The sequence below is a fragment of the Pristis pectinata genome, chromosome 19 (genome assembly GCF_009764475.1).
Source record: "Pristis pectinata isolate sPriPec2 chromosome 19, sPriPec2.1.pri, whole genome shotgun sequence".
In the NCBI taxonomy this organism is placed as follows: Eukaryota; Metazoa; Chordata; class Chondrichthyes; order Rhinopristiformes; family Pristidae; genus Pristis; species Pristis pectinata.
In genome coordinates this window covers 1,690,144-1,715,645 of record NC_067423.1, presented here as the reverse complement: position 1 = coordinate 1,715,645, position 25,502 = coordinate 1,690,144, and the positions used below count along the sequence as shown (strand labels likewise).

At 47.3% G+C, this 25,502-nt stretch overlaps 1 protein-coding gene across 4 annotated transcripts in view; it reads left to right on the top strand.

Annotated features, from left to right (window-relative positions):
• sema3d (sema domain, immunoglobulin domain (Ig), short basic domain, secreted, (semaphorin) 3D) overlaps window positions 1-25,502 on the top strand; it is a 272,045-nt gene that overhangs the window by 184,942 nt on the left and 61,601 nt on the right. For all 4 annotated transcript variants that reach the window (XM_052033599.1, XM_052033596.1, XM_052033597.1 and 1 more), the window contains exons 9-11: window positions 14,432-14,546; window positions 15,480-15,549; window positions 22,435-22,579. In XM_052033599.1, coding sequence (XP_051889559.1) covers window positions 14,432-14,546; window positions 15,480-15,549; window positions 22,435-22,579 — 330 coding nt within the window. The remainder of the gene's footprint in view (window positions 1-14,431; window positions 14,547-15,479; window positions 15,550-22,434; window positions 22,580-25,502) is intronic.

The window sequence follows — 25,502 nt, the reverse complement described above, 5'->3', positions numbered from 1 at the left end:
ACACAGTGAAATGCGTCACTTTACGTTACTGAGAATGTGCTGGGGGCAGCCCACAATGCTGTCAGTAGTGGGGAGGGCTGTGCCCGTGATGGACTGGGCTGTGTCCACTACTCTCAGCAGCCTCTGGGATGTTCCAACCTCAGAACTGAGGGTGGCCCTTGTTGGACAGTGGGTGTGGGGAGAGAGATGGAAGATGGTACTATGATAGAGGATCAGCCATGATCGTGCCAAGCAAAGGAGCAGACTCAAAGGGCTGAATGGCCTTTTCCTGCTGCTATTGTGAATGTTTCCATGACCATCCTTGCCAGCTCCTGCGATATACTGACCTGTTATGCAGAGTGTTGACATCCCCCACACCTTATCTCAGGCTTCAGTGTAATAATAAGCTGTGTGTCAGCTTGTCAGTCGATTTCTGAAGCAGAAAGGAGAAAGCCATCCAGATAGCCTGGAGGATTTACATCTCACCCCTTCAATGTACATAGGCACATCAAGCCACGCTGACACATCCATTTGTTTGACCTGCCATGCATCTGCAGGGCTGAACTTGTGAAATATTGCCGAATGTCGTGTAACTGACTGGGGGCAAACACCTATCACTTTGAAATATAATATCATGGGAGAAAGTAAATCAGGGCCAGCCTCCCTGAGTGCACTGAGTCTAATATTTCCCCGCTCAAATTAGTGGATCACAGAGGAGTTTCTGCTGTGGAGGAATTTTGCCGAATGTGTGGTCCACTTTTAAAATAAATTGCTGTTGGGTAATGTAATGTTATTTACACTGTGCCGATGTGTATCTGTAAACAGAAGCAAACACATCACTGCAACTAATGTCTTCTTGGGCATGCTGTCTGACAGAAAGAGTTTAAACATTCATTTCAAACATTTTCATTGATTGTGTGTGTGTGTGTGTGTGTGTGTGTGTGTGTGTTTGTGTGTCTATGTGTGTGTGTGTGTGTGTGCGCGCGCGCATGCATACTGGATATCATTCTGTATCGTGTATCAGACAGAAAACAAGAAAGGTTTATATCACAGGTTAAGCCAAGTAAGTGATCAGTCACAGTAGAATAGGGCAGGCACAGTAGTGTAATGGTTAGTGTAACGCTATTACAGTGCCAGCGACCTGGGTTCAGTTCCGGCTGCTGTCTGTAAGGAGTTTGTACATTCTCCCTGTGTCTGCGTGGGTTTCCTCCGGGTGCTCCGGTTTCCTCCCACATTCCAAAGACGTACGGGTTAGGAAGTTGTGGGCATGCTATGTTGGTGCCGGAAGCATGGCGACGCTTGTGGGCTGCCCCCAGAACACTCTATGCAAAAGATGCATTTCACTGTGTGTTTTGATGTACATGTGACTAACGAAGATATCTTAACTGATACCTTACAGTGATCCATTGCCAGAAATGTATTAATTTAATTTTAGTTGCACATCAGTAAACCTGTTTAGGTTCTGCTAACCTTCAGCACGTGCCTCCAGTATGTCCTCATGCCCTGGATTCCTCACCATTAGTTTGACTGCCTCATCAGTGAATAATGTTACTGCAGAGGTGATGCAGATTCAGGATAGGAAATTGTGCTGTGCTTCCTCTGTGAATTGTTGGTTTAGTTTGGAATGTGTTGGAGGGTAATGTAATATTATGGCGTATGAAACTGTGCCATGTTCTGAAAGACTATTGCTACTCCATCTAGTAGTAATTTCCTGCGGAGATCATTCATGAAGATAAGCTGGTGTGCAGCTTTATGCAGTATTGTTCAGGGTGGAATTAACAAAGAGATTGATGCCAAGGCTTTGTCCTTTGATCAGTCAGTGAACTGGCCATTCTACAAGTAAATGATAAGCTGAACAAACAGAGATGAATTAAGACCGACAGGGTAATTATTTTCAATCAGACCCACTCCAGCAGTAAACACAATGATCTACAGTCACACACCTGATCACAGAGAAATAAGGAACCGATGGGAGAGACTAACGGAGACATTTTCATCAGAGATGCACACAGTCCCTCTCTCACCATCCTGTCCCTCTCCCACTGCCCTCACCCCCCCACCCACACCCCCCCACCCACCCCCCACCCACACCTCCCACCCACACCCCCCACCCACACCCTCACCCCACCCACACCTCCCACCCACACCCCCCACACCCCCACCCTCACCCCACCCACCTCCCACCCTCACCCCCCACCCACACCCCCCACCCCCCACCCACACCTCCCACCCTCACCCCACCCACCCCCCACCCACACCCCCCACACCCCCCACCCTCACCCCACCCACACCTCCCACTCTCACTCCCCACCCACACTCCCCACCCTCACACCCCACACTCCCCACACCCTCCACCCACACCTCCCACCCTCACCGACCCTCACCTCCACCCAAGCTACCACCCACACCCTCACCCTCACCCCCCACTCACACCACTATGCCAAACCACCACACTGCCCCACACCCACCACACTGACCCACCACACTGACCCACACCCACCACACTGCCCCACCACACTGCCCCACACCCACCACACTGACCCACACCCACCACACTGCCCCACCACACGGACCCACACCCACCACACTGCCCCACCACACTGCCCCACACCCACCACACTGACCCACCACACTGCCCCACACCCACCACACTGCCCCACACCCACCACACTGCCCCACCACACTGCCCCACACCCACCACACTGACCCACCACACTGCCCCACACCCACCACACTGCCCCACACCCACCACACTGACCCACACCCACCACACTGCCCCACCACACGGACCCACACCCACCACACTGACCCACCACACTGACCCACCACATTGACCCACCACACTGCCCCACACCCACCACACTGACCCACACCCACCACACTGCCCCACCACACTGACCCACCACATTGACCCACCACACTGCCCCACACCCACCACACTGACCCACCACACTGACCCACACCCACCACACTGCCCCACCACACTGACCCACACCCACCACACTGCCCCACACCCACCACACTGCCCCACCACACTGCCCCACCACACTGCCCCACCACACTGCCCCACACCCACCACACTGCCCCACACCCACCACACTGACCCACCACACTGACCCACCACACTGCCCCACCACACGGACCCACACCCACCACACTGCCCCACCACACTGCCCCACCACACGGACCCACACCCACCACACTGACCCACACCCACCACACTGCCCCACCACACTGCCCCACACCCACCACACTGACCCACACCCACCACACTGACCCACCACACTGACCCACACCCACCACACTGCCCCACCACACTGACCCACCACACTGACCCACACCCACCACACTGCCCCACCACACTGCCCCACACCCACCACACTGACCCACCACACTGCCCCACACCCACCACACTGCCCCACCACACTGCCCCACCACACTGACCCACCACACGGACCCACACCCACCACACTGACCCACACCCACCAGACTGACCCACCACACTGCCCCACCACACTGCCCCACACCCACCACACTGACCCACCACACGGACCCACACCCACCACACTGCCCCACCACACGGACCCACACCCACCACACTGCCCCACCACACGGACCCACACCCACCACACTGCCCCACCACACTGACCCACCACACTGCCCCACCACACAGACCCACACCCACCACACTGCCCCACCACACGGACCCACACCCACCACACTGACCCACCACACGGACCCACACCCACCACACTGACCTACACCCACCACACTGCCCCACCACACTGACCCACACCCACCACACTGACCCACACCCACCACACTGCCCCACACCCACCACACTGACCCACACCCACCACACTGCCCCACCACACTGCCCCACACCCACCACACTGCCCCATCACACGGACCCACCACACCGACCCACACCCACCACACTGCCCCACACCCACCACACTGCCCCACCACACGGACCCACCACACCGACCCACACCCACCACACTGCCCCTTACCCACCATCTCACTGTCTGGGCACAGCCTTCCTCTGCCAGTAAACCGTGAAGGTCTTGCCCTTGGTTTTGGTTAGTTTGCGTTTGAAGAAAGCATACAGAAGTTAGAAGGAGTCCACAAACAGAAAATTAAACTATTTGTTCTCTCCAGTGGATTCATGTCCTGTCTCTGGTGCAGTGACCAGAATCACACACAGTGTTCCAGCTGTGGCCAAAGCAACGTTCTAGAACGTTGTACCATGACCTCCGCGGGTGTGGTGACATCCTGGTGTGTTGCTTGGTTCCTCTGCTGGGCTGCAACTTTCACATCAGGCTCCAGGGAATAAAGCCCAGTGAGTGAACAGGGACTGTGGCAACTCTCAAAGTGTTGAAACCAGTAACGAGCCCCAAAATATTGATGAGAGTTCAGTCCACAGTAAAACTGGAAGCCTTTATTTCTAATACGGTCAAATCAATAACTAAAATAATATCTGAAACTTAACATGTGAAGGTTTCAAGCATCCATTTGTACACTGGTTGGGACCTATCACAGTCATTGGAATGTAATAGGCAACAAGTCTGTGTTGATAACACACATGGCTGCAGTTCTCACGGCAGCCTCTGGGAGGCAGGATGCAGCAGATTAGGAAAATACAGTAATTATTATACAGGAATTATCCTCACTTGGAGGTTTATTTTCTTAAACCCTGTTGACTTCCGTCCCAGGAATAAACTTACTTCTTTGAAACGTGTGTCAACGAGCCTGACTGTCTAGCAATCTAATTATTTGAGGTTTGAAGGCAAACTGCTCATCATTGTTTCACCAAGGTTTGACTTTCTACACCGTAATTAAACAGCTTCAAAGGAGTTGGGAAATAGGACATGGAGAGAAGTGCACTCTGTAATAAGCTGCACCAGCATTTACCCAATTCCTAACATATGTCTTCTGATGACATCCTGTGGCACTGCTCACAGGTCTGTGTCTGGATAACAGCTGCAAAGTTTGTTGCCAACATGGTCTGGTCCTTGAAGGATGTTGCTTAGATCTGTGGAGACTGGTGAATCCAGGTAAACCCAGGTGTTTGGACGTTCCTGAGGTCAAATGGAAGTTGGCTGTGGGTCCAATGAACCGATTGTTCTCTGAAGGCTGGTAATCCCTTCCCATTACGGTGCCCAGAACAGTGTGTCTGTTCTGGGGCTCGGATGTCAGACATACAAACGATATGTCCAGCCCATCAGAGCTGACTGAATGTAACCAGAGCCTTAGTACTGGTGATGTTGACCTTTGGGAGGGCACTGACAATGGTTGTTTTCCTTCCGATGAATTTGGAGAATTTTATGGAGACAGCATGGGTGGTATCTTTCCAGTGCCTTGAAGCTGCCCGCTGTAGACGGTGCAGGTCCCCAGTGTGTACAGGAGGGCAGGGCTCTCTGCTACTCAGTAGTCCAAGAGTTTTGTGCTAGGTTTTAGATCTCGACCTTCAAATGCTCCATTTGATGATTACCCAGGGCATCAGAGCTTCCTTGGTGATGTGCAACATCACTCACCACTGACTCCTGAGAAATGCTGGCCCATGACTGCTTATCTTAAAATGGGGAGGGAGCTTTCGGGATTACATTGAGTACCATGAGGTCCCGTATCAGGAGGTCACGTAGGCCTTCTGTATGCAGCAGAAGGAAGATACTTCCTCACAAACTATCTGCCCACCCACCCCATCAATCACTACCTGGCCCATCTGTGGTAAACTGTGGTTCCCAGGTCAGACTCATCAGTCACCTCGAAGCCCACAGAACCAGTGGAAGCAAGTAAGTCTTGGTGTTGGTGTTGGTTTATAATTGTCATGGATACTGAGGTACAACGAAAGGCTTCTGTTTGCGTGCCATTCAGACAGATCATTCCATACATCAATACATTGAGGAAGTAAAATGAAAACAGAATACAGAATATAGTGTTGCAGTTACAGAGAAAGTGCAGTGTGGGTAGACAAATAAGGTGCAAGGACCACAGAGATCGAGAGATCAAGAATCTAGCTATAGCATATGAGATGCCCATTCAATAGTTCTTATAACAGTGGGATAGAAGCTGTCCTTGAGCCTGGTGGTATGTGCTTTCAAGATTATGTATCTCCTGCCGGATGAGAGGGGGGGAGAAGAGAGAATGTCCAGGGTGGGAGGGGTCCTTGATTATGTTGGCTGCTTTCCAGAGGCAGCGGGAAGTGTGGACAGAGCTAATGAAGGGGAGGCTGGTTTGTGTGATGGACTGAGTCATCCTTGATCCCAAGGGACTAAAAGTAGAAGAATCTACCCTGAAACAGTTGACTCTTTATCATTTTGCCAATCATACTGTGTCTTGATGACTGTGGTACAAAGCATTTCTTTTAGCATCCACTGTTGGATTTCCTGTGGCAATGCTTGTGGTAAGTCGGTCCATTTTCCCAGAGAGGATTATCGTCGCATAAAATGTTCAGCAAATCAGCTGTCCTCAGCGATGGAGTGTTTGACATCTCCTGAATACTAAAGGCAAACTGCATTGAATTACTGCACATGGATACTGGCGACAGCACTCACAGTTTGGTGGTTACTGGGTTAACAAACTTTGCAAAATGGAACTTACAGGTCAGTTCTCGGTTATGTTAAAATAGTTCTAACATCCAGCACGTTGGTAAGAAACTGATTTTTGCACCAGAAATCAGTAACACTTGGATATCATGTGGTTTCAGATTAAAACAAAATACCTGTATCTAACAACATTAAAATCTTTATTCTGGACTAAAACCACAATTAAAGTAAGTAACATTGACAATAAATACAGGTAGATTTACATCAAATGTTAATAACTGGTAAAGTTTTGAAGAAGTTGGAGCATCTTATCACTTATTTTTCATCCATGACATTATCTAGCTCCTGTTAGATTTTGAAAACTGCAGTAATGTATAAGGGCACCTCTGAGATGTCTGCTGCAGGGTTTCTGACTGTGGAAGCTCAGAGTCCAATTAGCAGGCAATCCGTGTGTTTGGGCTTGAAGAGCTTACACTGCAGACTCTAATGAATGAACCTGATCCTGTGCCAATGGACTCTCGAGGACAACAACGTCGTTATTAGAGAAGCAGAAAACTGGCATGGACCAGTTGGGCCGAATGGCCTGTTTCCGTGCTGTATGACTCTATGATTCATGATTCTCTGAGAAGAAAATTGTCTCATATCTGACTTCAGTGGGCATCCTGCTATTTTTTAAACCAAAGATCTCTCTGGATTTGATCTTTCAATCAAGTGAGCTCTCACATTTCTAAGCTCCAGCAGATACAAGTCTCACCTATCCAACCTTTCATGTGATCCTGTAGCTTGTTCGTTATTCCTTTGTTCTACACATGCATTAATGTTATGAATTTGCAGTTCCAGACAAGTTATATAAACCTTGCGGTCTGAGGTGAGGAGTTTAATCTGCCAAACCGAAGGGGTGACTTTGCATTTGATTCATTCACATGCAATGCTCAAAGTAGTTTCAAAGTTCTACCTAAAATATCAGCAAAGCAATGATGGAGATCTTTTGGATTCCTGGATGAATCCAGATCATCCACTCAACTTTCTCAGGCTGCCAGTGACATAAAAAAGGGAACAGAGGTAACAGGAGTAGGAGTGGGCCATTGGGTCCTCGAGCCCTGCTGTTCTACAAGCTTGTGGCTGATTCCCTTTGAAGTGGTTTCTGGTGGCAACTGATACCTAGGAAGGGAATGTCCAGGCTACAGGACCTTTCTCCGAGGTCAGCAGTGAGTGCCATCGTCAAATCCAGTGTCAGTCAGTTATAGAGTGAAACAGTCCTTTGGCCTATCCACCCCATCCCGACCATCAACCGACCATTTACACCGATCCTATTTTATTCTCCCCACATTTCCATCTACTCCCTCCAGATTCTACCCCTCAGCTACACTTCAGTGGCAACTTACAGCGTCCAGCTAACCCACTGAGCCACACGTCTTTGGGATGTGGGAGGAAACTGGAGCACTAGGAGGAAACCCATGCAGTCACAGGGAAAAAACGTGCAAACTCCACATGGACAGTGGCAGAGGTCGGGAACAAACCTGGGTCCCTAATGCTATGAAGCAGCAGCTCTGCCAGCGGTGTTCCATTAGAGGCATGTGGAGTCTACTTTGTATTGACATTGAAGGTTGTCTTTGTACATCGGAAGCAGATTCCATTTGGTGGCTTGGAGGCACAAGAGACTGCAAATGCCGGAATCTGGAGCAACACACAATCTGCTGGAGGAACTCAACAAGTCGAGCGGTATCTGTGGGAGGGAAAGGAATTGTCGACATTTTGGGTCAACAATTGCTTTCCAACACAGATGCTTCTCGACCTGTTGAGTTCCTCCAGCAGATTGTGTGTTGCACCATTTGGTGGATTGCAGGGTGTCTGATCACAGTTTGTGACCTGTAATCCAACCTCCTACATGCAATCCCACTTCAAGAACAAACCTACCCTCCATCTCCCTACCCCTCTATCCAATAATACTCCAGGAGTATTACTGTTGCCACAGACCATTGCTGGGGCACTGGGTTTATCGGGAACAGATATACAGAAACATTCGCAAAGTTGCCGCAATGATTTCTCTGCAGTTAAACAGGTGGTGCAGATGTGGTGGGACCTGTGCATTCTGAGTGTGCGCCTTGTTGGCAGGAACACTCTCTGAAAACTAACCAAGTTCCTCAGGAGCAAGGTTAATCATTGCGTTTGGCACAAAGTTTCTGTGTAAATATAAAACATTCATTAAGTGGAAAGGATTCCAAAGAACACAGTGGCTATACACAAGATCAACCACAGGAAATGGAATTGGTAGTTCTGTTGTATTTCACAGTGACACAGAACTGGTTACCCTCTCTCCCAGTTACAAAGCTCTTGAACGTATGAGAAAAAGAAGAATTAAGAACACACAAAACAATAGGCTACTTGGCCCCTCGAGACTGCTCCACCATTCAATTAAATCGTGGCTGATCAGATCCCTGCCTGTTTTCATATCCGTAGCCTCCCCTGTTGACCAAAGACTTTTTTAGCCTTGAATATGTTCAATGATTCAACTTCCAGGACTCTGTAGAGTAGAGAATTCAAAGACCCTCTGAGTGAAGGAAGCCCCCTATATCACCAGATAAGATTATTGATGTGGAGCACATCTACTGATGGCTGAGCAAAGATTGCTTGTGTGTTGCCCCCTAAAAGTTTGGGAGTGTCTGCAGTGAGCTTGCGGACTTTGCTGGGGGTTTGGTGAAGGCATTTCTCTGCAGGATGCTGGGGGAATCAGTGAGTCTAGTGACCCTAGCAACTCCTTGGTGGTTTCTGTTGACTTATGAGTGTTGTGCTGCCAGTCAGTTAATGAAGATGTTGCTTAATGGTGCCTTTCCTCCAAAATCCCACTGCACTGAACATCAGCATTTTTCATGAAGTTTTCTGTGAAGCATTCTCTCGGAATTCAAGCTCTAGTGCTGGAGAGACACAGGACACTACAGATGCTAGAATCTGGAGCAACAAACAATCTACTGGAGGAACTCAGCGGGTCGAGCAGCATCTGTGGAAGGAAGGGAATTGTAGGTACTTCAGGTTGAAACCCTGCATCAGGACTCTCTGTCTGGGAGGAGTCGGGGTGAGGGCAGAAATATGAGAAACGAAGGGGATGTGAGATTGGGCTCCTTCAACCACAGCAGAAGGGAAGCCACACTTCCTGAACAAGGAGGACATTTCAGAGCAGACACGGAGGAGATGGAGAAACATCCTGATGGAGGGTTTCAACCCGAAACATCGACAATTCCTCTCCCCCCACAGATGCTGCTCGACCTGCTGAGTTCCTCCAGCAGATTGTTTGAAGTTCCAATACTATATTGCAAGCAACATCTAGACTGTAACAGATGAGCATCATTTGGTAGATGAAGGGTTAACAGTGTGCTATTTTTGATGAAAGGAATATTCAGCCTTATTGTTTATGGGAGCTATTTTATAAATGAGGAATTTTGACTGTCAGGACAGTGTGTACGTCAACTTATTACAGGAGGTGATTAACCCATTGCCCTCACAAGAAATGTACAACTAAACCTTTCACTGAATCAGTGGTTTCTGGAGAAGTCAGAGGTTAATGAACAAAACATTAATAAGCAAAATAAAACTCTATTAATTTAATCCTTTGATCTCTTTAAAGGCCACGTACCCCTTAAACTTTGGCAATATCTGTACTTTCAATCAAATGTTAGATCCAAGAATAACTCTTGGATCCTTCTCTCGCTGAACATTAAGAAGAAATAAATTGATTTAACAAGCTGCGAAGACTGGGAGCCAAAGGCGTGGATGCCAGTTTGATTCTCATGAGCACAGCAGGTCTTTATAACTGCAATATAATGAGGCAGTGTCACAGAGAACACCCTGCACCCCCACTGGGAGGGATTGAGTTGTTGGCCTATTTACTCTAACAATCCGAGCTAATGATTAGGTCTTTAGTTGTAAGCCAATAGGTATCAGCTGAAGGCTAGGAAGATGGCTCTGTTTGGCTTCTTGTTTCTATTTTAAGAACAGTCCATTTGAATGAAAGTACCATATGTCGAATCAACTCCTGAGATGAGAGGGTCTTCTCCAGTGCCAACCTCTAAACCGTGGCATCCCTGGGATGGAGGTCCACCATCTGCTACGGAGATCCATTGATTGAGACAGGAATCTGCTGATTCCCGTATGGCACAATGCTGGAGCTAATGGGGACACTGTCTCACAGCTCCAGCAATCCGGCTCCAGTCCCGACCTCCGGTGCTGTGTGGAGTTTGCACGTTCTCTCTGTGACCCCGTGGGTTTCCCCTGGGTGCTCTGGTTTCCTGCCACATCCCAAAGACATACGGATTGGTAGGTTAATTAGCCGCTGTAAATTGCCCCTTGTGTGGTAGAAGCTGTGGGGAACAGATGAGAATGTGCGGAGAGTAAAATCTGGACGAGTGTAAGTGGATGCTTGGTAGTCAGCATGAATGGGCTGAAGGGCCTGTTTCTGCGATGTATGGCTCTATCACTCTATCTACTGGCTGCTGCTGATTCCAGGGCAGAAACCTGCCACCCTTGTTGATTGATCCATGCACGACTACAGTGTGTTTGAAGATGAGTACATTAAGGAACCGAGAGACAGGCAGTGCAGTGAAAAGGATTAATGGAGTTAAGGAGCCTTTAGGGAAGTGTGATCATAATATGATAGAGTTTCATATTAAGACCAAAAGTGATTGAGCTCACTCCGAAATTTGGGTCTTAAATCTAACCAAAGCAAATACAAAAGTAAGAGGTGTGAGTTGGTTGTGGTAGATTGGAATCTCAATTAAAGGCTATGAGAATAATCTGTTTTTTTTTGCTTTTCTTTGATTAATCCAGCATTTTTCATTTTCCAACTGGACCACTTGGGTGGTGTGTTTCAGTTATGAGGCTGGAGCCATAACTGTTTCAGTTATGAGGAGAGACAGGAGAGGCTGGGTCTGTTCTGGTCAGAGAAGGTTCAGAGGAGACGTGATTGAGGTATATAAAGTTATGAGGGGTATAGATAGGGCAGCCTGCAGGGAACCTTCCCCCATATCAGAGGTAGTCAAAACTAGAAGACAAAGATTCAGGGTAAGGGTGAGATACTTAGAGGGACCTGAGGGGGACCTTCTTCACCCAGAGAGTGGTGAGTACCTGGAACACACTGCCTGAGAGACTGGTGGAAGCTGAGTCACTGACGGCATTTAAGAAGTGTCTAGATGAGCCTTTAAATCACCCAGGTATAGAGGTCCACGGGCCAAGTGCTGGGAGATGGGATTATGCAGAGAGGTGCCCACAGGTCAGTTTCCATGCTGTGTGACTCTATGACAAGCAACGGCCAACAATTAAAGAATTAGTGCACAATTTACAACACACAAACCCAAAGGAGGAAAGAGAAAAAAGTTATCAGAAGTTAAAGAAAGCACAATGTAGAAGAAAACAGGCTGTAGCGCTGGCAGACTGCAGGAAGTCTGATGACTGGGAATATTTCAGAATTCAGTAAAGGACATTGATATGAGATTCATTTGGTGAAAAATATAAAACCAGTCAAAACTTCTGTAGATGTGTGGAAAGGAGATTAGAGGGGGTTATTGGAGAGATTACATTGCTGAATAGTGAAATAGCAGAAAAATAAAATAAATTGCTACTGAAAAAGGACAGAAAAAAACATAGCCTAAAAGAAAGCACTGGCGGAATTAATGGGAGTGGAAGCCAATAAGTTTTTCCTGGGACCTGAGAACCTGAGTTACTGGATTTTGAAAGGAGTGGCTGTGGAGGTTGTAGATGAACTAGAGTCATCTTCCACAGCTTCTAAACTGGTTCTGATAGATTGGAAGACAATAAATGCAACTTCGTCATTGAAGAAAGGAAAAAGATAAAAAATGAGGATCTATAGACCGACAGGCCTGGGAGTAGCAGGAAATTGTAAGGACGGGTAACAAAGACACAAGGAATTCTGCAGATGCTGGATGTATCTGGAGCAATGCGCAAAAAGGGTAAAAAGGCATTAAGAAAGTAGTAAGAGAGTTGGGTAGAGCCAACATAGATTTATAAAAGCTTTCTTGAGGTTATAACTAGCAGAATAGATGAGGGAAACCAGTTGATGATGTGTTTACGGACTTCAGAAGGCTTTGAATAAGATGCAACACAAGAAGTCATCAAACAGAATTAGAGCACATGGGAATGGAGTGATTATTGGCACAAACAGAGGATTGATCAGTGGGTAGAAAATGATAGGAACATATGGGTCATTTTCAGGTTGGGGGGCCGACCAGTGAAGTAGCACAAGAGTGGTGCTGTGTCCAGCTGTTCACACTCTATATCAGTGAGTTGGATAAGGGGACCAAGTGTAAGATATTGAAAGCAAGATGGCAATGTGAATGTAAATAGGCTTCAAGGGGATAGAGACAGGCCAAGTGACTGGGCAAGGACATGGCAGATTAAATGTAAAGTTGAAAAATGTGAGGTCATCCACGTGCAGAAAAAATAGAAAAAGAGAGTTCTTTTTAAACAGCGTGAGACTGCGAATTGTTGGTGCTCAGAGGTACCTGGGTGTCCTTGTGCTCAACTCACTGAAGGTTAGCAGGCAGGTACAGCAAACAATCAGTAAGGTTAATTACTCTAACATTTGGCCTTTATTGCAAGACAATTGAGTGCAAGAGTAACAATGATTTATTGAAGTTACACAGGGTCCTGGTGAGAACCCACTTGGAATATCTTGGACAATTTTGGTCTCCCAACCTATGGATGTACTTGTTACAGAAAAAGTGCAGTGAAGATTCACGAGATTGGTTCCTCGATGGTGGGGTTGTCCCTGGTGAGAGATTAGGTAGACATTAAGGAGAATTTAGAAGAATGAGACAAGGTCCCTTGGAATGTTTCTCCTGACTGAGGACTCGAGAACCAGGGGTTACAATCTCAAAATTACGGGTCGGCAACTCAAGAGCAGAATGAGAAAAAATTCTTCACCCAGTGCATAGTGAATCCTTGGAAATCTCCACCCAAAAAGGCTGTGGACAATCAGTCATTGGGTATGTTCAAGATAGAGGCTGATGGACTCTTTAGATGTTAAGGGAATCAAGTGGAATGGGGTTAATCCAGGAGAGTGCTCATAGATGGGAGTCCCAAACATTGTAGTGTATGTGGGAGGGTGGGAGGGGAGGGGCATTGTTTAGGGTCAGGGGTCTCTTATGATCAGGGGTGTGAATGTGTGGCAGTGCCTATGGGGGCTGAGGGCCAGAAGTGTGTTGTTGGGGCTCGGGGTGCTGAGTGCCCTACTCCTGCTTCTAGTTCTTCCGTTCTTATGTGCAGACCCACAGTGATGTGGCCGACTTAACTGCAGTGATAGGACCTGACATGTTACCCGAGCTATTGTCACCAGATCAAGATGTCTGTTCACTTCTTGGGACAGGGAGCCAACTGAATTAGTCCATTAGGGACCAATACTGACCAGAGCTGAGGACTAGTTCACCTGCTAACCCTCCGAGCTCAAACGTAGCAGATATGATAAGTGCGTCGAAGAGGATGTTGGACACATGAATATGCGGGGAATGGAGGGATATGAATCATGTGCAGGCAGAAGAGATTTAGTTTAATTTGGTATTGTGTTCGGCACAGACATGGTGGCCCAAAGGTCCTGTTCCTGTGCTGTACTGTTCTGTGTTCTATGTTCTATATGGGCCAAATGCAGGCAAGTGGGCTTTGCATCTTGGCCAACATGGACGGGTTGGACTGAAGGGCCTGCTTCCTTGCTGTATAACTCTATGAGTCTGAACCCCTCAATCCGTTCATCCTTAGGTCACGGTTTGCCGATCCTAAGCCCCAGTGGATCAATACGTGTGCTGATTATGAAAGGATCTCACCTGTGTCGGTCAAATGAGGGTAACACTGCAGACCAAGCTCTCCGCCAATTTATATTCTGCCTTCTTCCTGATTCACAGAACGATGCTGGAGGACAGCGCAGCCTTATCAACAAGTGGACCACCTTCCTGAAAGCTCGTCTGGTGTGTTCTGTCCCAGGTCCCGATGGAGTGGACACCTATTTCGACGAACTACGTATGTATCATTCCCACTGCAGGATTTTATTTATCTTGTTGTTGTGCGGGAAGTTAATGAGATACGAGGGGTGTGTTTGACAGCTGTGGTGTGCGGAGCTTTGAACGTTGTGCGTTTCCGCCGAGCCCCATGGAGGGGCTTATCAGTTACCGAGCTGAATGAAAGCCTCATCCTGGTTTCAGCAGCACAGCAATGGGAGTCCTAGGCTCATTGTTTTGCTGGTCTCCTCCTTGACCTTGACAGGTTCAGAATCAAAACACAAGCAAAATAGTTCTAAATGCTTTCTGAGTCAGGGGCCAAGCATTCATCAATCCGCCATCCCGAATTGTATTCTTACTGTTAATCTGAAAAAAATATTACTGGCCATATCAGTTCTGCATGGGAACATAACCATAGGAGCAGGAGGCTGTGACTCTGCCCTTGAACCTGCTCCATCATTCTACAAGATCTTGGTGGGGCTTCCAATAGCTGCCACTTCAGTTGGTAGTGGAAGGAGCTGGCAAGTGACCTGATTGGACAGAATATATTCTTCCGGAGTGCCAAGAACGTTGCTCCACTCTTTATCTTGTACTAGTTTCCTCTTCTTCTGTCTACCCACGCCTTTTGCACTTCAGCGGAGTTCCTTAAGCCAGAATCCTCACCAGCTTCCTGGGAAGTTGCTAGCGAAAGGGTCTGCGGGTGGGTGAGAGAAGTGCCTTCCTCCCTTTGACCTCTTGAATACCCAGTTATAACATTAGGCAGACCAGCCAAAGCTTGGCAACTGACCATCTGAGGAGAAGCTAGTGGGGCCTTGTCCAGAGAGTCTCATCAATGAAATGACAACAGTTGTATGAATTGAAAACCAGTTTGATAGTAAGTTGACAGATGGACGTACAGACATGTGTTTCCTGGAGTTTAAGTTATTAATATTAACAGCTCTGTTATTCTTGGCAGAGGATGTGTTTCTGCTCCAGACTAGAGATCAAAGGAACCCTCTTGTATACGGAGTCTTCACTACCACAAGGTAAATATTAACTAATGATACATAAATTAGCCACAACCTGAAGCAATGGATCAATTCAGGCTTTACACTGGTGTAGGTGTATTGAAGGGCAAAGCCCCTTTGTTGGGACTTGCTGAATGACCTTGGAGATATCTGACAGAAGATCCACCCATCACTGGGTGAGGCTCATATGAGGTTAAGATTTGAAATGCAAAGATTCATAAACATATTCTAATCAAAACTAACTGGGAATCGATCCAAATTGTTCTACAGAGTCTTATCCATTATCCCAAGCAAGCATGTTAAATATAGACCATGGAACAGTACAACACAGGAACAGGCCCTTCGGCCCATCATGTCTATGCTGACCGTGATGCCAATTTAAACCGCACATCTGCCTGCACATGCTCGGTATCCCTCCATTCCCTGCCTGTTCATGAGTCTGTCTAAATGCCTCCTAAATATTGCTGTCGTATCTTCTTCCATCCACCACTTCCCTTGACAGTATGTTCCAGGCACCCATCAGTCTCTGTACAGGAAAACAAAACTTGCCCTGCACATCCCCTTTAAACTTGCCCCCCTCACCTTAAAACTATGCCCTCTAGTATTTGACATTTGCACCCTGTGAAGAAAGCTACCCTGTCTATGCCTCTCATCATTTTCTATACCTCTACCAGGTCACAGCTCAGCTTCCGACGCTCCAGGGAATACTTGAGCAATATTGCTGGTTCACAGACAAGTGTTGGCCCAAACTGCAAATTACCTGTGTTCTAATGTGGGAGTGAGGCACTCCTCATGAAATTCCATGCTGTTGGCTCATTCAGATAGAATTATACAATTCATTGTCACTTGAAATAATTGCTGATGACTTTCAAAAGCATATAATTTTGAAGTGTTTAAATTGAGGGACTCAATGCATAAAGACTGTTCTTTTCAGGGCAAGTGAAGTTGATGATCAGTAATTATTCCTTTGGTCTCTGTTAAAAGCACGATGACATCTTGTTCAATTGGGTGTAGGTTTCCAGGACTTTTCTGTGGAGAGGATTGTGCACAATGAGTTGAAAATCACATCAACTGGTGATTTCAAAAAGCATTTGGTATGAAGCCTTTGAAAGCTGATCTTGTGAGGGAGTGGGGAATGTTGTCGGTGATTTCCAGATCCTCATTTGGACCCTGCCTGAGACAACTTCAGTTGGTACTTCACAGAGTGACTTCACAGAGTAACACAGCCTAATGCTGTTAGTTTCATATCAATAAAACCAGCTGCTTATTCTTCAAATCACCTACTTATTCAATTATAAATGAGCCCAAGAGAGTAAATACTTACTTATTTGCACAGAATGTGGCCATTAGCACATCAGGTATGTGCCAGCTCCCAGCAAAGCGATCCCATCAGACCCATTCTCCTTCCTGTATTCTCCATCACGCGTCCATCAGCTCTCTGGGATATGGGAGGAAACTGGAGCACCCGGGGGAAACGCGCATGGTCACAGGGAGAATGTGCAAACTCCACACCGACAACACCAGAGATCGGTATTCCTGGATTCTTGAGGCAGCAGCACTAACTGCTGCATCACGGTGTTGACCTGAGACAGTAGAAGCATGTTCTTTCTGGGTAGAGAACTGTACCCCAAGGATTAACAGTCATGGGCAGAGGGAAGCTGACCGCACGTTTTCCCACACAGTGTCAGTGGGACTGTGCATGTTTAGCCTAATGTAGCTGTTCAGTTGGGAGCTAAACATCTTCAGAAATGCAAACTGTGTAGTATCTTCAGAATCAGAATTAAAATCAGATTTATTATCACTGACATATGCTGTGAAATGTGTTGTTTTGCAGCAGCAGTACAGTGCAAAGTCAGAAAAATCTATAAATTACAAAAATAAATAAATAGTGCAAAACAAAGGAATAACGAGGTAGTGTTCATGGGTTCATGGACCGTGATGGCGGAGGGGAAGAAACTGTTCCTGAATCATTGCAGGCTTTTGTACCTCCTCCCCGATGGCAGTAATGAGAAGAGGGCATGTTCTGGGTGGTGAGAGTGAAGGATGCCGCCTCCTTGAGGCACCACCTCTTGAAGATGTTCTCGATGGTGGGGAGGGTTGTGCCCGTGATGGAGCTGGCTGAGTCTATAACCCTCTGCAGCCTCTTTCGATCCTGCACATTGGAGCCTCCCTACCAGGCGGTGATGCAACCAGTCAGAATGCTCTCCACTGTACATCCGTAGAAATCTTCGAAAGGACTGAAGCAAAGGGGTGTTAGAAAATGTGCAGGAATGGGATTTGACAGCCTGAGTAGAATGCTGGGCATGTTCAGTAGGGAGAGCCAGTGGCTGCCTCCTGAACTGTTATCTGGTTCCTTCTGTTGGTGAGCAGTGGTGCTTCATCCTGACTGCTGTGTTGTGCAGTGTCAGAGTTCTGATTGGAGGTTTAAAAGGTGCCAAGGTGTACAATCTCTTATGTACAGATAGAGTGTGGAAGCGAGACATCTGGTCAATTACTGTTGCCTCCTGACTGACTGTCACCCAGAGGACAACCGAAGGCCAGCAAGGGACACGGAAGTGGAATGTCCCACAGAAAACATCAAGGGGCTGAAGAGGGGTGACATAGGTTGGAGAGCCGTGAGGCCCAACTTCAGCCCTCCCATGTACTGGTGGGAAGCAGTCAAGGCAAACACTAAGGAATGTCAGCTGCAGAAAAGCTCGTAGAGTCTGCTCCTGATGCAGCAGTGCAGTCTAAATTAACCGGTGGAAAACAGGAAAGTTTTGTATCAAACCCAGAGTCAGGCAGGGTTGCCCTCTCTCCCCTGCCTTACGTGTGCTGCAGAGAACCCTTTGATGAATCCATTGGGAAGGATGTGGGCATCAGAGGGGTGGAGATGCCAGGCAGTGGGAGCACTTAGATGAAAGCCTCCCAGTACATTGACAACACTACTGTCTCCTGCTTGGATCAGTCTGCTGATTGATCAGTATCTGTGACCAGTTTGAGTTGGCATCAGGAGCCAGTGAACCGTGGGAAGAGCGAGGCCATGCTCTTTGGCAACTGTTCTGACTGGTCTGCCGTTCTCTTCGCTGTCGGGTCAGACTACCCAGAGGTGCTGGACATCTGGTTCAGAGGGACCGGGGTGTGCAACAGCACTTGGTTGGAGCAGACGGCCAAGGTGAAACAGGACCTGGGTCTGCGGGAGCAGCACTCCCCTCTCGATGCCAAGCAAGAAGCTGGGCTTCAGGTACCAGGTGTTCTTAGTGTTGCCGTACATTGTGTAGGTGGGCCCCATAACCTGCTCCTCTGCCCTGGCAGTACCTGAGCCATCTTCCACTTCAGAATGGACCATGTCCATTGGGATGTGATGGACAGTTCTCCAGAGAAAGGTGGGGGGGGAGGAGCAAAACGTACCCAGTGATGGCCACCTTTGTGTGTGGCCATATCATGCTGTGTTACTACATGCTGTTTCCACCTGCCCTCGGGGAAACGAAGGGTGGACCTGGTCTCTCTGCTGGGGGACATTGCATTCAGTGGGACCTCACCCCACCACCTGCCCTTCGTAGGGCAGTTTCTGTGGGAAACACCTTTGACCATGTCCATCTGGCAGTGGTCAACACGGAATGTCCTGCAGACCCTGGGGTAGAAGGTATGATGGATCCTTTGTGATGGTTCCCCAAACAGACTGTCAAAGTCATGCGGCAGAATGCCTCATCACCAGGATTCACAAATTGGCATCAAGACCTGGCTTGGCTGGCAGAGAGAGGGACCATCCTGCACAGCTGGAGTCTTACTCCCAACGCGCATGGTCCTCAAGCTGGCTGTGGTGTGGATGAGATGTTGGTCCACTTCTTTGTGGACCGGGTGTTGGCCAAGATGCGGGAATGCAGCAGACATTGTCACGGTTCTCCCCGAACAGTTGGGTGACACAGGACTCTCTGATCTACGGGCCGTTCCCAGGGACACAAACTGAGACAAATGTTGACTGTTGCTGGAAGGTGAGCAGCTGGGCGAAAGACACGCTCTGGTCTGCCGAAACCTGTTGGTCTTCCAGTGTAAGGAATTGTCCACGAGGGAACACTGCCAACTGGTACATTCCAGTGTGCAGGAGTATGTGCTGAGGGACACACTGAAGCTCGGTGCAGTCACCAGAGAGGCTCTGTGGGGAAAAAACCACAGTCTAGGGTCCTGCCACTGGACACTGAGGAGCTGGGCCCTGTGCAACAACCTCTCAGACATTTCATACATTCATTGTTTAAGGAGCGAACATCAGTGGCACTGACGTATTGTAAAGGAATGTATGAAATTTCTTGGTATTATGGATGAAGATAATGTGTCCTCACTGTAGTTACTGAATATTTTATGAGTAAAGTATGTTTTTGGAAGAAAATGGGCAACTGAGCTGTCACTGAGCATCCTGTAACCATGGCACAGCTGGTTGAACTGTGATATCACAGCAGCAGAGACCTGGGTTTGATCCTGACCTCGGCTGCTGTCTGTGTGGAGTTTGTATGCTCTCCCTGTGACCTTGTGGGTTTCCTCCAGATACTCCGGTTTCCTCCCACATCCCAAAGGTGTGAAGGTCAATAGGTTAATTGTAAGTTGCCCCTAGTGTGTAGGTGTGTGGTAAAATCTGGAGGGATTGATGGGAATGTGAGGAGAATAAAGTGGGATTAGTGTAGGAATTGGAATTGGTCCAGTGATAAACTTGTCTTGCACTCCGTTCCTACAGATCAATTCATTACACAGTGCACTGAGGTGGTACGGGGTAAAAACAATTCAGAATGCAGAATAAAGTAACAGGCACTTCTGGTCAGTGTGAACGTGGCAGGCCGAAGGGCCTGTTTCCGTGCTGTATCTCTCTGTGACTCTAAGGTTCTAAGTGCAAAAGCCACCCAGGAGTAATGGGTAAGGAAGTTCTAATCAATGTGATTAACGTGGACAGTGGTCTTTACATACATTGTGCTCTTTGTGTAACAACTTTATCACCGAATACTCCAAAACAGGAACTTTTATTTAATCAGTTGTTAAGTTTATTTTCACAGCCATGTATTATCAGAGATTTTGACGTGCTTTTTTTCTGGATAGTTCCTGTGAGTTTCAGCGTTGCAGGGTTGCTGTTGAGATGGTGAATTGGAGAGAACTTGTGTCTTGAATGCTCTGTGGCTCCAGACCACACAATGAGATGAAAGTCTCTGTTTCTCTAAACCATCTGTTGGAGTTTGGGATAAAATTCCACAACGCATAAGTCGGCAGTGACTGGCGCAAACCTGTGTCCCTCACTCGCCACTTCCCTCAGGACAATTAGTAAGGTAATGGGAGAGGTTTGGCACTGGAAGTCCTCAAGGCCGTGCTGGGGTTGGGACTGCCATTGCTGCAGGTGGCAGTGCAGAGGAAGCCTGGATCTGCCCAAATCCCTACAGGCCTGGCCCGGTTGTGCTCAGTGCCAGCTCCCTCACCGTGACCAACATTTCAGCCTATGGACGAGCTTATTGTGAGCATATTTATGATGTGAAAATACTTATTATTGTATCCCATGTGGCCAGTGAGAGCTTCAACTAGAGTTACAGATATAAATGGAACATAGAACAGTACAGCACAGGAAGAGGCCCTTCAGCCCACCATGTCCGTGCTGACCATGGTGCCAATCTAACCAATCCCATCTTCCTGCACACGGTCCATTTCCCTCCATTCCCTGCCTGCTCGTGTGTCTGTCTAAATGGCTCTTAAACGTTGTTGTCGTATCTTCTACCCCGGGCAGTGCATTCACCATCCTGTGTAAAAAACTTTTTTTCACGCACCTACCATTCTGTGTAAAAAAAAAGTTGCTTTGCACATCTCCTTTAAACTTCCCCCTTTCACCTCGACCATCTGCCCTCCAGTAACTGACGTCTCCATCTTGGGACAAAGACTCCAGCTGTCTACCCCATCTTTGCCTCTCATCATTTTACATCCTTCTATCAGGTGACATAGCATGAAAGATATTCTTCAAAAGCCACGATACAACCTTTAGGGTGATGACTCTTTCCACCCTGGGCTTGTGGAGGATGTAAACTTTGAAGATATTGGGAGAGAATTAACCATTGGTTAGTCTTTCTTTGAGTGTGACTGAGGGAAAGGCAAGAGGTGCCCAAGATATATCCTTCATGGAGAATAGAATTAGTCCGATTCTCACACACTTGGACTCCCACATTGGCTGCAGCAGCACCATGTGAAACTGGAGGGGAGCCTGGAACATTTCATGCTCAAGTTGGTTCTAGTGAATGGGCCTCGATGCCCAGGTGGTGGCCACACGTTATTGGTTAATTGCTGTGTGTCCCTGATCCACGTTAGCTGCACCCAGTGCACTGATCATTAAACAACAAACTGCTGGGGGAACTCGGTGGGTCGGGCAGCATCTGTGGAGGGAAATGGATAGTCAACATTTCGGGTCGAGATCCTTCATCTGGACAGGGAGATGGCCAGTATATAAAGGTGAAGGGAAGGGGTGGGGCTAGAGCTGGCAGGTGATGGGTGGATCCGGGTGAGGAGGGGGGGGATAGGCAGGTGGAGGAGGGGAGGGGAGGGTGGGAATAGCGACAGAGGCTGGGAGGTGGGAGGTGAGAGGTGGGGGTGACACAGGGCTGCAGATGGTGGGATCTGACAGGAGGGGAAGGTGGAGCCTGGAACCAAGTGAGGGAGGTGGGCAGGGCAGGTGGGAACAGGGGGGGGAGTGTGTTGGTGATGGGCGAGAGGAAAGATAATTCAGGTAACAATGCCTATTTGAGGCTTAAATGCAATTTCTGCCCTATTTTCCACTAGGGCATGGGTAGAACAAATGTTCGATCGGAGCTTTATTTTACTGCCACAAAAAACTGTTATATTTTTAAAATAAAAGAAACAATATTAAGTTTAGTATTAATTTGTGGACATCTTGTTTTCACTCAGTTCGATCTTTAAGGGCTCGGCAGTGTGTGCCTACAGCATGGCTGATATCCGTGCTGCTTTCAATGGGCCCTACGCTCACAAGGAAGGTCCTGACCATCGCTGGGTTGAGTATGAGGGACGAATCCCTTACCCACGCCCCGGGACGGTAAGTACGCCCAGCGGCAGAGTGGTGTTTATCTCAGGTTTCAGTGTAAGAACGGCAGGTGTGAGTGTCTAAAGTTGCCTCAAACTGCACAGGTGGCAGGAGGAGGGAGGTATACAAAGTACTGTAATCTGCAGCAAACACTCAACTACAAATGGATAACGTCCTTTATCTTAAGTGACTTTCTCCTGACCTGCTTCAAGAAAAGCAGTATTCGGCTACTGTCATTGGAAAATAGATGATGGATATCACTTATGTGAATTATTCTCTTTTTTTACTTCCAACAGCCTACAGATCTGTATGTAAAACCTTCCTGTTGGGTGAAATCTGAGCTACATCAGTGCTTTGTGTCTGAATTCAGTGCTGTTCCCAGTTCGTTCAGGAATCCCCAGCAACTCATTCCAGAGGCACCACCTATAGGATGACTTATGAATTGGCAATAGTCACAGTCACTTTGCAGTGTTGACCTGAGTTTGAGAGGGGCATTGCTCTCGATAAACAAGTGGAACAAACAAAGTCAAAGTCGAGTTTATTGTCAGATGCACAAGTCCACGTGTGCACAGGTGCAATGAAAAACTTACTTGCAGCAGCATCACAGGCACACAGCATCAGATACACAACACTCACATGAAAACCATAAATGATACAATATTTTTACAAGATAAAACCAGTTAAAGCAAAAAAAAAGTCAACTTTAGCGTAAAGTAATCAAAGTGGTCATTGTGTTGCTAAACTGTGGCAATTAGGTTGTGTCGGTTGGTTGAAAACCGAATGGTTGAAGGGAAGGAGCTGTTCTTGAACAATGGGCAGCACACTGTGACAAATCCCATTCTTGATCATTTATAGTTTCAATCCATGGAGTGCGGGTGCCTCTGAAAGACCAGCATTTATTGCCCACCCCTCATTGCCCTTGAGAAGGTGGTGATGAGCTGCTTTCTTGAACAGCTGCAGTTGTTATGGAGGGGATTGTGGGACTTGCACCCTGTGGTGTCAGTGAGTCTTGTGTTTGCACAGCCCGTTCTGACAGAGTTCTCCCTTCAAAGCATGCAGGGAGGAATACGGATGCATGTAAATGTTTGTCCCTTTCAGAAACATATTCAATTATATTTTCTCTTTAAAATATAGAAAGTTTGTTGATGGTTAATGTTGACATCGTCATTTGATAGATGACATCCCTCAGCACCCGGCTTGCTTCATGCGACGACATGTTGCACGGTGATTATTCATAGCAATCGATGGAATTGTGGAAAGATTTTGCCAGATTCTAGACAAGGATACATTTTATTGACTTGCATTGTTGGTTCCAGTCTGCCAATGTGTAATAATGGAAATTAAAATCACACCCATTGTCGTGAAAATGGCATATCCAATGATCCAATTAATCATTCAATAGCTGGGTGGAGAATCCTCAGGGAGGGGTCTGCAAGCTCGGAACAGTTCAAACTTGTGACCAGACACCAATCATTGTCTTCCTGCCTTCTTGCTGGTTCGGTATTTCCTATCCACATGGTGTGGCTGTGTAATTGATGTAATGCTTCAAGTTGATGAAGCAACTGTTGGTCACTGGAGTAATTCAGAACACGCTGAGAGTTTCTGTTGTCACAACGTCATCTTCAGGCACGCTTAAGGGTATTAAGAAGTGTTTAATTTTGCAGTTGACATTTTAATAATTGGAAGTTACCTTTCAGATGGGAACCAGCACAGTGAAGACAGGCAAGCCTGAGTACTGCTAAAGTTCCCAACAAGATACCACTGTCAAACGGTTCCTTACCTCTCTGCTTCTTTCCCCAACTCCCCATTCCTTGTTTTCAGACAAGATTGGTAAATTGGTTTATTATTGTCACAAGTACCGAGGTACAGTGAAAAACTTTGTTCTCCAGGCCATCCATACAGATCATTTCATCTCAACAGTGCATTGAAGTAGTACAAAGGAAAACATTAACAGAATGCAGAATAAAGTGTCGCAGTTACAGAGAAAGTGCAGTGCAGGCAGACAGTAAGGTACAAGGTCATAACGAGGTAGATTGTGAGGTCAGAGTCCATCTTATCGTACTAAGGAACCGTTCAATAGTCTTATAACAGCTGGATAGAAACTGTCCCTGAGCTTTATTCTCCTGAATTCCCCTGGGTTCAGGATGGGCCAGTAACCTCGTATTCATTTTGAGATGACTCTTCATCTGCAAAATAACATGGTGCATGTTGACAGAGATTTCTGTCTGAATCATCTGACCCTGTAGATGTACAGGCACATCGTATCTAAGCGTTGTGGCAAGGTTGGCAATTACTGCCCGTCCCGAGTTATCTCTGTGGAGATGGTGGTGAGCTCCCAGTTTCAAACTGTTGCCCTGACACCAGCTTTCGATGTCAGAACAATGTTTCAAGAAGGCGTCAATATAGAGTCCAACTTGGAATTTTCAACGTAATTATTACTGTCATCAGGGTGAGGTACTTAATCATTCGACATCTGGGTGGAGAATCCCGTTCACTTAGGGAGTTCACTGCAAGCTCGGAATAGTTTAAACCTGTGACCAGACACCAATCATTGTCTTCCTGTCTTCTTGCTGGCTCGGTATTTCCTATTATTCTTGGCAGGTGTAATCTGCAAAAATAACTCACACGTAATAACATTGCTTTCTCCTCAGGCTGCAGTTGGTTCAGGAGGAGACAGAGAAATAGGAAATTGTGCACAGGCTTGTTGCTTTATGTGGGTCGGTAAACTAACAGACACCTTTCTGGGAATCTGGAACCACATGGAGTGGAGTGTTAGTGGAGAAGCACCGAGATCGATGCAGGCAGGACAGAGACGCAGCCTGGTCAAAGCACATGGGCAGCCCAGGAAAGGCATTAGTTCTCGTTCAGGCCCTCTGACATCCGGTCCTGTCTACTTTTATTTAATTTTGCCACCCTTTTCCTGTGCAATTTAATA